The 18063-nt window shown below is 39.1% G+C and overlaps 1 protein-coding gene across 1 annotated transcript in view; it reads right to left on the bottom strand.

Moving 5' to 3' along the window:
• The window catches only part of IQGAP1 (IQ motif containing GTPase activating protein 1), a 102213-nt gene that overhangs the window by 60727 nt on the left and 23423 nt on the right, over positions 1-18063 (bottom strand). The window contains exons 3-4 of the mRNA XM_027089179.1: positions 5596-5752; positions 4059-4136 (exon numbers count right to left, since the gene is read on the bottom strand). Of these exons, the coding sequence (XP_026944980.1) occupies positions 4059-4136; positions 5596-5752 (235 nt within the window). The remainder of the gene's footprint in view (positions 1-4058; positions 4137-5595; positions 5753-18063) is intronic.

The following is an 18063-nucleotide window of genomic DNA, read 5'->3' as shown; positions in this document are numbered from 1 at the left end:
GAGCTCTCTATGTTTGATGAATTAACGAATGAGGTAGGATAGGAACAGGGTAAGTTTAGATGGAGAATTGCCTTGAATTTCAAGACCTTTTCTCATGGTAATGTGGTACTATACAACTCAATCTGTAATTTAGAGGAATAAAGGGGTAACAGTGGATTAGAGAAGTGAGACTGGATTATGAAGCGATTAGAGGAATCTGGATGAGCAATAAAAGGCAGTGAGAAGAGTACTATAGCACTTTGTATCTAACTCTATTATAGAACTTAACACATTGTGTTTAATTACTTGTTTTTATGCTTGTTTTCCCCCACAATACCTATTGCTCCTGATGAGGAAGAACTGTGCACCCCCAAGAGAAATGGGGGTCTTTTTTGATAATTTTTCAAACTTTCCATGCTCATTTCCTAAGACTGAAATGTCTTCTCCTGAACGGTGAAAATCATGGTCAAAGTCAGTCACCCTCCCAAAAACAGTACAGAATACATTTTAGAAAGCAATAGAAAAAAAATAAGGTTGGGAGGGAGGATAGAGGCAGATTATGAGGACCTTGAAAGTCAGACAAGTTTGAACTTGATATTCAGGCTTTAGAGAAGTCCTAGCTTTGGAGCCAAGGCTAAAAACAACCTCAGGAAGATCTGACTGGAGACAAGACACAGGATACACCGAATAGTGAAGAGACTGAAGCTGAGAAAGCAGGCTGGGAGGTTGTTTCAACAGATAAAAGAGACATTGCAAATAACTGAGGAAGGCTTGGGGAATGACTGCATTTAGGAGTCCAAGGTAAATCCAAGGTTTTGAGACCGGATGACTGGGAACATAATGACATGGTACCATTTATGCAGAGGAGAGGAGGTTCACTTGCGGGAAAAGGTAGGTTTAGTTTTACATATGAGAAACTGTAGGAGATAGAAAGCTATCCAAGGGGAAATGTCCAGCAGCCAATTGAAGAAACTGTGTTTACCTTATAGCAAAGAGTCTTCAAAACAACTGAAACCATGAGAATGAGAGAATGTAGCTAAAATAAGAATTGCATCCTAAGGAATGCCTGCCACTAGGATGTAGAAGGCAGAATAATTGAAGAAAACAGAGGACTATTAGGCAGATTAAAAACAATTTTAAAAATCAAAACAACAAAATGTTTCATGTAGGAGTTGGCCAACAGCACCAATTATAATAAAGAGTCAAATGGATAAAAACCAAAAAATTATCCTATTAAGTCGCTATAATTTGTATGTACCATATAAAGAGATTAGGGAAGATATCCCAATAAATACTATTATTGTCAATTATCGATCACATGTTATATTATGAGCAAAAACACATTTTTAGGCTAAGTATCTTTAGTCTACATTACTCAGAAGTCTTCTGGACTTAAATCATATAGAGCAGACATTTCAAGGGTAATAGCCATAATAATCCTATTGTTCCTGATAGCCTCAACAGTTTGTTGAGATTGTGGTCCAGGACAATGCACCACTGTTAGTAAACAAAAAAGGTAATAAGATTAAATTATTAAAAAGGCATTTTGTAGTAACAGTACTATTAGCAATAGCAAATATTAACAAAGCTCTTAGTACCATTCAAAAGAGGTTAAATTGTTATTGCCCATTGGGCATACTATATAAAAAACAGGAACAGGAAGTTACAGGTGCATAGAAAGGCCCAGTAGCTGTAAGAACTTGACGTATTGCATTTCCTGACATTTGTGGGGCTTAATTCTCAAATATACCAGTGCAAGGAAGAGAACTTCAGCACTTTGCTCTGAAAAAAAGAGGACACAAGCTAGTCTGCAAAGACTTAGCTCTGAATTTACTCAGTTCAACAGGTATGTATGCAACAGTGAGCTAAGCACTCTGCTAAATGCCAAGTGTTCATTTCCAAGTGGTTTCAGCCACTTTCTGATACTCCACATCTCATTTCTTTTTAATCTTTCTTTGGTTACAGAAATTTAGACTCCACAGAAACGTATAAAGAAAATAAAAACCACCCTTTAACCCCATCACACAGAAATGAAAACTATTTCTCCTTGCAGATTTTTCCCAAGAATACTCACTTTATTTTTAGACAAAAATAGTGATCTCATTTTAGCCAGAACACAAGCTCTTATAATCGTAGCCTGTTTTTTTTTTCACTTAACACATCACGGTTATATATATATAGATTGACATCATCCTTTTCAACGGCAGCACTAGTATTTGACTGGCTGTAACACAATTAATACCCTGAGTGAAGGAATATGTGGTTTGCTATCAATTTTTTCTATCATATGCAATGCTGAAAAATCCTTACATATACATTTTTTGTGCTTGTCTAATTTTTTCTTTCTTTTTTTGAGCCGGTGGGGTGGGAGTGGGGATAAATTCCTAGAAGTAGAATTCTTAGGTCAGAGGATAGGGGGGAAAAAAAGCTGTCCATGCCTCTAACAGTGACACTGTATCAGGGCCTCTACGGATTCAAGGTAGGACTAGGTAGCTAGATGTATGATCAGGCCACCCAAGATGGCTATTCTCTTGCTCTCTGTACATCTCCTGCTCAACCAGTCCCTGCTTCACCTATACCCTACTCATATGGCTGACATTCCCTCTTAATTATACAGCCTAATCAGTAAATGTTAGTGATCTTTAGATCAGAATGGCTCCACTATGATAGCTTATCAAAGGGAAAAACTCTGCCCAAGGGGCTATGAGGGACATGCCCCTCTGCTGCTTTCCCTGGTAACTAACTGATGAGCCAAACTGACATCAATTCCCCCATAACTGGTAAACTCCTCCTCCCCCTCATCCCCACCCCCAGTAGCAAAGACTGCTGCCGTGTTCTGCCTGCTGTCTGCCGTCCACGGTAGGGTGTCACTCCAGAACCCTGACTCGGACAGCTGAGATCCCCTATCTAATAAACCAGTGATGTCTCTGTTGCTGTCTCCGGACTCCTCCCTCATTCTCAAGGCAACTACAAGGCTTGCAGGCCTGCAAGGTGCAGCCCAACACTTGAGATGGCAATTTCATTAAGAGAAGCACTAAATAAACTCTTGAGCAAAACACTCAAGGATGCACACTCCCGTATCAAAACTACAGCTATCATTCCAAACTCATTAAATTGTATACATTAAATATGTATGGTTTTTCTGTAATCAATTACACCTCAATAAAGCTGTCAAAAAAACAAAAACAAAAAACCTACAGCCACCTCCAAAACCAGATAAAAGAAGTAAATCTCATTATACTGCCTCTACAATTTGAAATGTAAAATAAACCCTTCATATTACCTACAAATTTGGTTATTCTGAAGCTGGAAGATGACATTTCTAAAATATTTCCTTATGTTTCCTAAAGTCAAACCTGAATGTAGCAACTTTGTGAATAAAATCCACTGAACTGTACTCTTTAAAATGGTGAATTTCATGGTATATGAATTTGTTTGTTTTGTGGGGGGGAGTCACATTGCTCAGCTTGCAGGATCTTAGTTCCCCAACCAGGGATTGAACCCAGGCCCTGGCAGTGAAAGTGCCGAGCCCTAACCACTGGACCACGAGGGAATTCCCTCATGGTATGTGAATTTTTTTTATTTTTATTTTTTATTTTTATTTTTGCAGTATGCAGGCCTCTCACTGCTGTGGCCTCTCCCGTTGCAGAGCACAGGCTCCGGACGCGCAGGCTCAGCAGCCATGGCTCGCGGGCCCAGCCACTCCGCAGCATGTGGGATCTTCCCAGACCGGGGCACGAACCCGTATCCCCTGCATCGGCAGGCAGACTCTCAACCACTGCACCGCCAGGGAAGCCCTGAATTATAATGTTTATAATTTGGTGTAGTAAAAGTAACTGACATCATAGGGAATTTCTCTAGGGTGAGGTGAAGCAGGGATGAGAACTATAAAAGAAAAAGAACAAAGCTATTTCCTAAAACAAACTGAAGAGATCCTTTAGTATTAAAATATAGATAGATAGATAGATAGATAGATATATTACCAAAGAATCAATTGAGAATAATTTTACAGGTAGAATGAGAACTGTTATGCCAAACAGCCAGAACTAAGCCAGAACAATGAATATCACATAAATTACCTTAGGCAATCCAATCTCACCCATGGCATTCAACCACTGAATCACATTATCAGTGTGTCTAAAATGGAGGCCAGTTGCCTAGAACAAATAAAAGACCATTAGGCACTGTTTGGCAATATTGAAGCAAATACTAAATACTCTGTATCAATAAAAGTTTCCCTGTAAGACTTTACATGGTCCCCTTAAACTTAAGGTCTGTCTGTATCATTACACATTCTAATCTCCAAAAGCCAAATCCACATCTCAGCTCTCCTCAGTTAAGAACCATCTGGAGAATCTTCCTGTGTACAGTGTGCTCAGCAGAACATGGTCTTTGGAATTCAATTATGTTGGATTCAATTCCTGACTTGGCTATCTATTGGTGACACTGGGCAAGTCACTTCACCCTACTGATTCTGAGTTTCCCCATCTTTAACACCTACTTTATGTTTGTTGGAAAGATTAACTAAGAAAATGTACATAAAGCACTCAGTGTGGTGTCTGGCAAGTAGAAGATACTCCCCAAATGAGGTATTTTCATACTACACATATAAACATTCCCCTCTTAACCTCTACACCTGTTGTTTTTTAGGAAGGTTTACCCTCAAGACGGTTAGAGGTGTAGGCTATTGTCTTTACTGTTGCTGGAGACTGCTCTGTCTGCCTGTTCTGCACACATTTTTTAGAGTCAACAGAACAGCTCAGGAGGTGTCTTCAGAATAACCACTTATTTAAAATTCAGCATATAAGTCTTTGCTTTTTGATGAAGAAAAGTTTCTATTTGGGATGTTAATTTTGGCTTAAGACCTATACTTTCCTTGTTTTCCTTTTAATTTAAATATTAAAAAGCCAAACAAAAAAACCAACTCTTTTGATTCTGTCTTCATCCTTAACTCATTCTGAGCTCTTGCCCAATTCTTACAGTTGACCCCTCTTACATTTGCTCTTGGTTTTGCAATCTTCCACTATCTTCTATACTCATCCTTTTTTCAGATAAGAGCTCTTAGGAAAGCTCCCCACAGAAACTCTGTGAGCAATGGGAATTCGGTCCTTGTCAACATCCCAACTTAATTAAAGCAGTCTTCTTTTTGAGGGCCCTGGGCCACAAGAATCAATCACGTATCTCAATTTTCTGAAATCGGATCACTGCCCCGTTTTACCTTAAACTTTAATATCATGGGGTGATTTTCTTCCCCCGAAGTTGCTATTGCTTTCAATTTGCCAACAAATCTCAGAGCTTGGTTAAAATTAGACTTAAAGTAGTAATTCCCCTAGTTACTTCCTCTACCTTCTAAGAAATAAAAAATTCATCAAGGACCATGAAAATTTCTAGATACAAATTACTCATTAGAATTGCGCCAGAAATACGGACAGCTGAAGTTCTTTTACTACTGTATCTTGACTTTGCACTAAATTTTCTCCACTCTGCCAGGTATTTTATTTTGTTGGAACAAACACACTTACACATATTTCTCAGTAACTCTTTCACAGGATAAAGTATGCTAAACTTCTCTCTCAAGTTTACAGAAATTTAAGCACCAAGCAAGGATGGACTCACCTTGTATCTGGTCTGCTCTCGATCATAGATCTTCTTCAGTGACACCACTTTAGGGGAGAAGAAGTTTCCTAGTTTGGCAAGATAGACCCCATTCCGAAGTCCCTCTTCCAGTTCTGTGGTGGGAGGCAGGTCTTCCCCCAGGCATGCTTCCATCCACCTGCACAGAAGGAGGGAGGACATGACAAAAGAGAGGGAAGGTATGAACCCCTCCCCTCTTCAGAGATTTCAAGCTTAATTTCCACTCTCCTTGGAAAAGTTTAAGTTGAACATAAGCAATAGTGTTTGAAGACTCAATTTCACACACATCCTTGTTCTGGCCCAGTCAGATCTCAGAGGCAGGGAACTTAGGAAAATTTCCAAGTATAAACGCCACCCTCTTCTCCACCCTACTTTCCTCTCCTGCAGCAAGAGAGCCAGCTGGCTCCCCAGGTCCTAAATGCCCCACGAGCCTCAGCCCAGACTGTCTCCCTTACTCCTTCAGTTGCGCCTTAAGAACTCCTAAGAAAAACCTTTTGTAACTGAAGCCACCATCTCTCAACTGTTCAGAAACTTACATTTGCAGCTGAGGTTCTTTTCTGGTTTGAGAATTCAGCATCCATAGTGAATTTCTAGGTTCAGATTTTAAAGTTGTTTTGGGGTTTCCAAAATAGTCAATCATCTCACCTAAAATACTTAAGGAAACTCCAATGGAAGCAGTAAAAGTGAATTCTTATGTGTTTTTTTAGAGGGGAAAGGAAGTTGTAACGGAAAACTATATTGTCCCCCTCGGACACCTCTCACAAGATTTCAGGGAATCCCAAGATAAAACAAAGCCAAGTTTATTTGCATGTATTTTCTACCAACAGAAATGTAGTTAACTAAAAAAGTCATTTAGGGCAATGGTTTTAAACTTTTTTTTGAATCACAGAATCGTTTGACTATCTAAGGAAAGCTACAGATCCTTCCCCCCCAAAATGTATATATACTTAAATTTAATATATAATTTCAGAGATTTCATTGACCCCGGTTTGAAAACCCCTAATTTATAAGTATGCTACTCAAATTTTACAAGGCTACTGTATCCCCAAATTCTTTACCATTCTTTACAGGGGTTGAGGGGGACCACTAGATGATGCCTGGTCTGTTTCCCTAGTAATAAATCTTTGAAAGCCAAATGGGGAAAGAAAAAATCCAGAGATACAGGAGACTGAAGTAAAAGCTAGATTTACTGCCAAATGGGACAATACAAGAATGAAACATTTATAATGTTAATTGATACCTAAAATTTAAATTAAAAGACAAATAAAACTGAGCCACATTTAAATATGCCATATTTTATACACACACACACACCCATGAAAATTTATAAGAAAACTCTAACATACCAATAGAAAAATAGACCAAATAATATATAAATGTATTTATAATCCCATTTATGTGTGTTTCTATATAATTCTTTACATTAATAAAATTGCCTGAAAAGATATACAATAGAGCTTGAATTTACATACTTTTAAAATTATTAGTTTTATAATTCAGAATAAAATTTCTTATATTAATTCTATCTTTTCAAACTGAGATTACCACTCAGAATCTTTAAAAAATAATGAGGGAACTCCCTGGAGGTCCAGTGGTTAGGACTCAGTGCTTTCACTGCTGGAGCCCGGGTTCAATCTGTGGTCAGGAGCTAAGATTCCCACAAAAAAAAAAAAAAGGAAAAGCAACAGTGTTCCTGTTTTTCTCAAGTTCTATAGAATAGTTAACTCAACCTCACTTTCAAGTCTATTCTACTTCTAAAGCAGCTAGCATACTGTCTGACACATAGTAGATACTTAAATAAATACTAGCTGGATAGATGAATGGGCCAGAGAATTTTCTGGTTATTTCCTACACCCAATGATATTAAGTTTTCTCTTCTGGCTTTTCTTTTAGGTAGTTGAACTGAAATGTCATAAGGGGAAAAAGAAGAAACGAATTAATTTTCCAGAAGAGTTACCATAGTAACTAAATTAGATATCAATTTGTAGCAGCTACAAAATCCAAACTATGCTTCTCCAAGAGCCTACGACCATAGGACAATGTGGAAAAGAACATAGGTCAATGGTATGGAAAATAGCTGTAGTCTAAGGACACATCTCATGTAATCGTCCATCCAATATTTTACTGCTAAAAAGGATACAGCAAACAGCTCCTGGCAATCCCTGCTCTCAGGGGACAGTCTAACTTATGTTCTCATTAACAGGGACAAACCTAGAATAAATCTTAAGCCCAAAATATCCCTTTACCACATAATAGTATGAAGAAAAAGTTACTTATTTTCCTCTCAAAATGGGGAAGACTGTGGATAAACAACACAGTAGTGCTTTTGGCTTGAATCAGAGCCAGCTACCAGGGCTGTTTAGGTTCTCCTCTCCTCTGAGATCACTGGATTAAAATCAGAGTAAAAGGAGGGACCACAGCCACATCTCCCACAATCCTTTACCTTCGCCTTCTCTTGTCTAACTGCTATAAAACAGTCCTGACTGATGACAAGACTCACAAGCTTTCTATAGCGGAGTAGAATACCCTAAATATCACACAAGTGTCAGGCCTGAAGAAAAGCCACCTGTGATCTGGTGGAAAGGAATAAGCAGAGAGGGAGAGCTAGAGGAAACAGGCAAAGCACAGAAGTGTCTCTAAACAACCGCCGCAAGCCCAAAACTGCCCTCCAATTCCCTGTGTGGCTCACCCTCCATTCTAAGCTCTGCTCCACAGCAGAGAATCACCTGGTTTGTTTATAAGAATAAAGTTAGTTAAATTAGGACCAAACTGCTTGAAAAATTAACAGCATTAAGTAGGATGCTATATTACTAGATTCTTAATCTCAGCATCAGTTTGGATTCTACTATAATTCTGAGAAGATGCAACAAATTCTCCTGTCCTTCTCTACAGCCCATCTGAGATTCCCCCTCTGCCACAAACTCACAGCATCACAAAATGTGAGAGAAAGGAACTGAATGCACTTCTAGGGCAAATCCCTTTGGGGTTTTCCCCTCTATATAAAATCTATCCATTGAGGAAAATTACAAAACATTTCTCAACATTTTATGAATATTTTTCATGTTACTATACAGTTTCTCAAGACTTTCGAGTTACATTAAAATTCTACCAAATGCTAATCAGTCACCTATGTTGGGCATTTATATCATTTCTAAATGTTTTCAACCATTAAATAATTCTGCAAGGAACGTCTTTGTACACAATGTTCTTCCTTATTTAGAATTAATTCCTTTGGAAACTCCAAAACAAAAAATGTTATTGCTCAAAAGCTTACCCAAAGGCTGTACCTATTTGTACAACTCTCTCATTTTACAAATAAGAGTAAGGCCTATCAAAGGTTACCTGCTAGCTAGTGACAAAGGTGCAATAAGAGGGCCCTGATTCCTAATTTAGAATCCTTCTCACTAAACCACTATTGCTCTTACCACATCACCCCCAAAGCCTAACAGAGCTGAGCTCCACAGGGCTGTCTAAACAGGACCAAGTTTCAGATATCCCATGCAGGAAAAAGGCTGGTATCTCTCCAAGTTCTGTCCACTTAATAGGGTTTTAAATATTTCAGTTTAACTGTAAGACCACTAGTAATTCTCAACTCAGACACAAAGCCTCCTTATAAAACTTAAGCATTTAAATTAACTTTATAAATACACTTAAGAATAAATCTATGCATTGATTCTTATCTTACACCAGGCACAAAAATCCACTCAAAACGGATTAAAGACTTGAATGCAAGACTTGAAACCATAAACTCCTTTAAGAAAACACAGGGGGTAAGCTCCTTGACATCAGTCTTGGAGATGCGTTTTTTGGATTTGACACCTAAAGCAAAGGCATCAAAAGCAAAACTAAACAAGGACGATTATATCAAACTAAAAAAAGCCTCTGCACAGCAAAGGAAACCACCAACAAAATGAAAAGGCAACCTATGGAATGGTAGAAAATATTTGCAAATCATATATCTGATGAGGGGTTAAATCCAAAATATATGAAGAACTCATGCAACTCAATGGCAAAAAAACCCCTAACAATCCAATTTTTAAATGGGCAGAGGAACTGAATAGTTTTCCAAAGAAGACATACAAATGGCCAACAGGTACCTGAAAAGATGCTCAACATCATTAAATCATCAGGGAAATGCAAATCAAAACCACAATGAGCTATCACCTCACACCTGTTAGAATGGCTACTATCAAAAAGACAAGAGAAAGTGTTGGTGAGGATGTGAAGAAAAGGGAACCCTCGTGCACTATTGGTGGTGTAGACAAAGAATGTCCTCTGCCACTTCAGTAAAACAAAGAACGTTGAGGCCATCAAGCCATCAGCCACTGCAGCGGCCCATGACGGTGCACCCTAAGGGGAATTCAGGATGGAGAAAAACAGGTTGCCTGCCACCAAGCCATGAACCTCTACATCCAGCCCCAACGGTATATCCTGAGAGGATTCAAGAGAGAGAAAAAAAGAATACTGGCTCTACATAAGGTGAATATCAAAGGAATAATTTCAATAAGCCCAGACTCTTGCATCTTTCTGTAAGTAGAAAAGCACTTAATTCATTAACTTGAGATGTCTGGGTTTTTTGTTTTGTTTTAATAGCAGTAATCTTATGATGGTCTGACTACCTGGTTTGGGTTTTGTTTTTTGTTTTTTTTTCTTAAAAAAACTCATTTATCCTGGTTCCTCCCTTACCTCTTTGGAACAGTCCTTCAGAGCTATCTGAGAGGCTGTCTCCTGGGCTTTAAGTCCTCATTAAAGCTGCCGAATAAAACGTAATTCTCAACTTTTAGGTTGTACATTTTTTTTCAGCCAACAGTGGGAATATAAATTGGTGTAGCCACTATGGAGGCAATATGAAGGTTCTTCAAAAAATTAAAAATAGAACTGCCATATCATCCAGCAATCCCACTTCTGGGTATACAGACATCCCTGGGTATCAACAGGGGATTGGTTCCAGGACCCACGTAGACAGGTACCAAATTCAAGGATGCTCAAATCCTGTACATAAAATGTCATCGTATTTGCATACAACCTAAGCACACTCTCCTGTATACTTTAAATCATCTGCAGGTTATTATAATATCTAATACAATGTAAACGCTATATAAATGGTTGTCTATATAATGTAAATGTTATGTAAATAATTGCTGCCAAGCAGCAAATTCAAGTTTTGCTTTTTGGAACTTTCTGGAATTATTTTTTCCCTAAATATTTTCAATCCACAGTTGATTGACTCCACAGATGCTGAACCTGCAGATATGGAGGGATAACTGTATAGTCAAAAGAAATGAAAACAGGATATCGAATATAAATCTGCACTCTCATGTCCACCGCAGCATTATTCACAATAGCCAAGATATGGAAACACTAAGTACCCAGGAATGGATGAATGGATAAAGAGGTTGTGGTATATGTCTACAAAGAAATATTATTCAGCCATGAGAAAGAAGGAAATCCTGCCATTTGTGACAACATGGATGGACCTTGAGGGCATTATACCAAGTGAAATAAACCAGACAAAGAAAACCAAGTACTGTATGTATCACTTAAATGTGGAATCTTAAAAAAAAGTCAAACTTTAGTGCTTGCCATGAGGTAGGGTGTGGAGAAATTAGGGAGAGGTTGGTAAAAGGATACAAACTTTCAGCTTTAAGATGAATGAGGTCTGAGGATCTAACATAAACCAGTGACTATAGTTGCTAACATTATATTGTATAATTAAAATATGTTAAGAGAGTAGAACTTAAATGTCCTCACCAAAAAAAAAAAAAGATAAACATGTGAGGTGATGGATATGTCAACTACATCCTTTCACAATGTATACATATATCAAATCACCACAAAGTACTTATTTTAAATATCCTATAGTTTTACATGCTATTTATACCTCAGTAAAGCAGAAATTTAACAAATAAATCAATCTATGCACAAAAGAAAAGTCACTGGTCAACACAATTCTCATATTACCAATTCTCATGTTTAAAACTGTCTTGATAGTCATAGAACTTCACAGTTGGAAGGCTCATTAAAGCTCTTCCAGTCTACCCCAACTCCTCCACTCCCCTCTCACCTTCCACTCCCTCCCCCACTTTAATGCCTGAATGCTTCCAAAACATCTTGGCCAAATCATGATGTAAGCTGACCCTGAACACTGATGCTGACATGGAAATCACACATTCAAGTTAACCCATTTCATCTCAGGATTCTAGTAGCCAAAAAGTTTTTATTAAGCCAGCAGTTAGCTCCCCATTGACACCCTAAGCTGCCTTCTGAAGCAAGACAACATATGGAATTAAAATATAATGTGACCAGTATTGGCCAGGGACTTTTAAAGACGTGGATTTATATCCTGTCCCTGTTACTTATCAAGACAGCAAGTCACTTACCCAGTTTCTTCATTCGTTAGAAGGGAATAACAATATTTTCCAAATAAGGCTGTTGTTGAGGATTAAATAAGATTACACGTGAAATACAGTGCTTAGCACAGTGCTTGGCTGGGTATTTAAAAATTTGTGCTTTTCCTCCTTTCCCCTCATATGATGAGTCACATGCTGACACTTTTGTCAGTAAAATGATTCCTTTTCCTTCAAGTACTCTTCATGAAAAGAGAACAGCACCTACCTCACAGGACGATTGTGAGGATTAAAAGAGATAACACACATAAAGAGTTAAGACCAGTGCCTGGAATAGAGTAAGCGCTCAGAGCGTTAGCTGATATCACTGCTAGTGTTAGACATGACTCCCTGCCCCTCACATCTTTCTCATTCATCTCTGAACACTATGCTCCAGGTGTGGTCTGACTGGCCTGAAATGGAACCGGAATATCACTCCTTCATTCTGAACACTCCAAAACCACAGACAAAGCCTCAATTAAATTATTTTACAACACTTTTCCACTCAACAGAGATTCTTAGTATTTTTTTCCCCAAATATGCAGCTGCTAATAAACCCGATCTCTACAGCTCCATATTAGATCCATTATTTGCACTCATCTCTACTATGTTTCTTCATGTTTGATTCAGCCCATTGTCCCGAAATGTCAACACCTTTTGGGATCCTAATTCTGTTACCCAAAATACCAACTTCTCTTCCAGCTTCACATTATCCACAAATATTAATGGGTTTTAAAGAATGACGAGGAGGAGTTCACCAAATGGCCAAGGCAGAGAAGGCCTCTAAGCAGAAGAAATACCATGTACAAAGGCAGGGAGGGCCGAGAAAAAATGGTGGGTTATGCAGTAGTTCAGCACTGTCATTGCTAGAAGGGAAAGTACGAGGTGAAGATGAAAAAAAAGAGCAGGCTGGATGGTGCAAGGCCTGTTTGTCATGCTAAGAAACCTTTCCTTCTGTCATGAGAGACACTGAAGGATTTTAAGCGGGAGGTGATCTGATCAGATCTGTTTCAGAAAATCACTGTGGCAACAATGTGGGGTTTTAAAATTTTTCAAGTACGAATGTTTCTACGAGTACAAATGTTTTAACAAAGAAGTCACTTTAAAAAAAAAGTTCTGAGAATATTATACCAAGTGGTGAGACCAGCACACCCAATCTGTGAACAGGTCTCGCAGCCACGACCACAGATAGAACTCAGCAACAAAACTCTTATATGAAGGAAACGGAGAATAGAGTTGTTAGTCCTTCCTCCCACAAAAAGGGATTAAACTTTCAACATTTTCTCCTCCTCAAGTTTAACCCTAGAACTGCTTTAACAAATCTAACTCAAATGAAAATTACTAAAAAAAAAAAATTTTTTAAGTGACATCTGATCTGAAACACAACTATTAAACAGGAAAACAGTAACATCTGAATGGTTCATTTTCTATAAATAACACCAAAAAAAAATCTCTAACACCACCTGGCAGATACTAAGTTAAATACTTTACATGTATTATTTCACTTGATCCTTGCAAAAACCCCATAAGGTAAGTAGTATTACTATTCTTATTTTACTGATATAAGAAAACTATGGGCTCCTCAAAGTAAAGTAACTTGTCCAAGATTACCCATCTAGTAAGTGGCTGAGCTCACACTTGAACCCAAGATGGTGTGATTCTGAAGTGCAAACTGAGGTGCTACATTCCAGCAATTTATTCAAAAATAATAAAAGCTACTACCCTCCTTAATACTAATAAAAGCTCAAGTTCTGGAGCTGGGCCTCCTGAAGCACCCTAAACCACAGTGCATGACCTCATTAACAACACTTACTCTACCAAGGACCAAGAGAGAGGCCTATAAAATATTAAACATTGAAGTTGACACAATTAGTGTGAAAAGTGCTTATATAAAAGTCTATCTTTAATATAATTGCATAATAATTCTTATAAATAGTCCTGATACAGCTTTCATATCTAGTGTATTTTGATAAAGCTTTGTTTTATTCATATTTTAAATCAATTTTCCAAAAAAAATCTACTCTGACAGCTAAATATCCATTTAGGAAACATTTCTAACGGCTCACTCTGTGCAACACTTATCAGTGGCATAAAATGCGCTAACTACCTGGAGATCACTCTCTGGGAACAGAGATGCTTAAACGACTAGCTACAATAGTAGATGATATTTGAACTAGGCTTTTAAGATAAATTGTATTTAGAAAGGTGAAAACGGGAAATAAAGACATTTAAAATAAAGGAGAACAGCATAAAAAAGAGGGCAAAAAGGCATGAAAACAAATGGCATATTTAGGGAATGACAAATCACTGTGGTAGAGGAGTAGGAGATGTACCTGGAACAACAGAATTTTAATCTGCAGGCAATGGGAACCACAAAAGTTTTTGAATAGAAGAGTAGCTTGGTCAGATCTGACACTTAGTATGGTAACTAGGACAACAGCACGGAAGATAGATTCAACAGAGCAATATTAGGCAACTACTTCAGGAATCCAGGTGAGAGATAATAAGGTCTCCAACTAGGGCAATGGCAGAAACAGAAAGAAAAATGATGAGTAATTTCAAAGGAAGAATTGACCCCATTTGACAATCTGTTAGATGGCTGGGAGTGGGGGTTAGAAGGGCACTGAGGAAGATGAGGTTTAACAGACAATTGGAAAAGAAAAGAAAAACAAAGTTAGCTCCTGACCTCACATTTTGCTACTGACTTTAAACATCAAGTGGATTAGAGATTTTAAAACATAAAAAAATGAAAGGAGGAAAAAAATATAAATGAATGGTTGTATAATCTTGAAATGAGAAAGGCCTTTCCAAACAAGACTGTGAGGCAGAAATCATTTTGAAAAGGGGGAAATAAACTGTCTACACAAAAGCAGTTGAACTTCTACAAGGAAATTAAAAAAAAAAAATTTGAAAGATAAGCTGGAGGGAAAATTTGCAACCTATAACAAGGGGCTAATAATCTCTCATAATCTTCATTTTTTAAAATTTTTAAAATTTTTTGTCTGCACGGCATGCGGATCTCAGTTCCCCCACCAGGCATTGAACTTGTCCCCCACCCCTCCTGCACTGGAAGCGTGGAGTCCTAACCACTGAACCGCCAGGGAAGTGCCCTCTCCCATAATCTTTATTTTTTTAAAAAAAATAATAAAGCTTTATTTATTTATTTATGGCAGCATTGGGTCTTCGTTGCTGTGCGTGGGCTTTCTCTAGTTGTGGCGAGCGGGGGCTACTCTTCGTTGCGGAGCGTGGGCTTCTCATTATGGTGGCTTCTCTTGTTGTGGAGCATGGGCTCTAGGCACGCAGGCTTCAGTATTTGTGGCACCTGGGCTCAGTAGTTGTGGCTCGCGGGCTTAGGTGCTCCGTGGCATGTGGGATCTTCCTGGACCAGGGCTCGAACCCACGTCGCCTGCATTGGCAGGCTGATTCTTAACCACTGCGCCACCAGGGAAGCCCTCCCATAATCTTCAGATGCATATATATATATTTTAATGCTTGAAATAAATGACAAATATTTTCCTAGGAAAATGCACTAGAAACACAAACAGGCAATTCACAAAAGAATATAAGTAGCCAGCAATTATGGGAAAAAATCTTAATCTCACTACTAATCAAAGGAATGCAAATTAAAGTAACAATAACACCATTTTCAGCTAGCAGATAAAAAAGGCAAAGATAAAAAAGAATGATAGTAACTTATTATTGTCCAGTATGTGGGGAAACTCAACGTTCTCACACTGTTCCACAAGAAAATCTGGCAACACGTACCATCTATAGGAAACTTGCAAGAACTTCAGTAAAAGGAAAAAGGTTGTTTTGTTTTTAAAAGATGATTTGGTGACTTGTGGCATGGATGACTAAATAAAAGATTATGCCATTAAACAAGGCTGGGAACACAAGAAGCAAGCCAGAATGATAAGTTCATGCCTGAAATATGTTCAGCTTGAAAGGTCAATGATACATTTAGGTAGAGACATCCTACCGGTTGTTGGAAATACAAGTCTGAAAAACTCAGGAGAGAGACCAAGTTTGTCCAGGGACCCAGATTTGAAAAGTGGCACCAGGACTTCCCTGGTGGCGCAGTGGTTAAGAATCCGCCTGCCAATGCAGGGGACATGGGTTCGATTCCTGGGCCAGGAAGATCCCACATGCCATGGAGCAACTAAGCCCAGGCACCACAACTACTGAGCCCGCCAGCCACCACAACTACTGAGCCCACCAGCCACAACTACTGAAGCCCGCATGCTCTAGAGCCCATGTGCCACAACTGTTGAGCCCGTGTGCTGCAACTACTGAAGCCCGCATGCCTAGAGCCCATGCTCTGCAACAAGAGAAGCCATTGCAATGAGAAGCCTGCGCACCACAATGAAAAGTAGCCTCCCTCTTGCCGCAACTCGAGAAAGCCCATGCACAGCAAGGAAGACCCAATGCAGCCAAAAAAAAAAAAGAGAGAAGAAAGAGAAGCGGCACCACAGGAGTGGACGAGCTCCCTAGAGAAAGACTGTAGAGACAAATTTTAAAGTTCAAGGACTGTGCCTTGGAAAAACACCAACACTTAAGAGGCGAATATTACAGAGAAAGAACAGTTACTATGGTAAAAAGAGAACTATGAGAGAATCACGTGATGGTAAGCAAGGAAGAAAAAAATTTCAGGAAGCTGGGAGAGGTCACCAATTTCAAATGCTGCAGAGAGATGGGTGGCAAAGAGAAAAGGATATGGCAAATAAGGAAGAAGGTCATCTGGGATCCCAATAGGGGGGAGTCTCAGTGGAGTGATGAGGCAGGAGGATCAGATTACTATAACTAGAGAAGTCACTAGAAGTAGGGAACTAGGGACAGAAAATGTAGAGTTCTTCTTCAAGAAATCTAAGAAGGGAAGAAGAGAAATTGGGGGGATAAAGAAAGGGTTAGTCTGAAGTGGCGGTATGTCTCTGTCTCTTTTTTTAAATAACTGAAGAATAGGCACATATTTGCGCCCTGCAAGAAAAGAATAAGGAAGAGGGACTAAAGACACAAGAAATAAAGGAATAAAAAAGAAGGTTCTGAAGAACACAATGGGCAGTTATCTATGAGAAGGAACATACCCACTTCTTCCTTGAGAAAGAGGGAAGGAAATAAGAATGAGCAAGAATGACGTACCTAACTAGCCTCTCTTGAGCTTCAGTTTCCTGTCTGTAAAACAGGATTAGGAACAGCACCTACTCTCATAAGATTGTTGTGAAGACTGAGATAACGTATAAGCACTAGTAGGCTCTAAATAATGGTAGCAACGTGTTTGTGTACGCGTGGGGGACAGCTAGATCCCAGAAATAAACGTACTTCTAGAGCCTGACACCCAGTAACTTGCGTAATACCTATCTACTTTGTCTTATTGATATCATTTGTCAAAGAGAGCATATACTTGACCCTACCCATTCCACCACTCAGCAAGACAAAAAATGACTATTCAGAGAACTCTAGTGTGATAAGCCTTAAAACAAGCCCAGACCAAGAGCATATGGAGAAAAGAATCAGGGTGGGAATCTGAATTAGGTGTCTGTGAAACCAGCTGAACAAGTCCTGCAGACCACACGACTTCAGTGGTTTCCCGGCTCTGTGCAATACAGAAGGGGAACATACCAATGCCGGAACTGACTACTCCAAACCACTGAGATTCAGTTCCTCCAGGAGCAGCTCCGCTGGCACCACACCCAGTTTGCAGAGCAAACGCCGCCCCCACCCCCACGCCCGCCGAATGTCAGCATTACTCACTGCTAAAAACCTCCCAAGTTGGGCCATCTTTCCTTGTAAATAGGATTTTACTAAGTCGCTAACACATTTGAGTACCATCTAGGCACTGGAAACAGCCTAGTAATTTCAATACAGTGCGGCAAAAACAAGTCTTGAGAAAAAAGACTTTATTATTCAATAAAGCATTCCTCACCATATGAAGAGGGAGGGGAATGAGAACTGGTTTCCCAGAGAAAATGACATTTATGCCTTGAAGGACGTGTGTGTGTGTGTGTATGTGTGCGCGCGCGCGCGCGCGCGCATGGGGGAGAACATGTCAAGCTAAAGGAAGAGAAGG

This window comes from Aethalodelphis obliquidens, unplaced genomic scaffold (assembly GCF_003676395.1).
Source record: "Aethalodelphis obliquidens isolate GAN/ISIS:26980383/991018 unplaced genomic scaffold, ASM367639v1 scaffold65, whole genome shotgun sequence".
Classification (NCBI taxonomy): domain Eukaryota; kingdom Metazoa; phylum Chordata; class Mammalia; order Artiodactyla; family Delphinidae; genus Aethalodelphis; species Aethalodelphis obliquidens.
The sequence above is the reverse complement of the archived record's forward strand: the minus strand, read 5'-3'. Positions and strand labels throughout refer to the sequence as shown.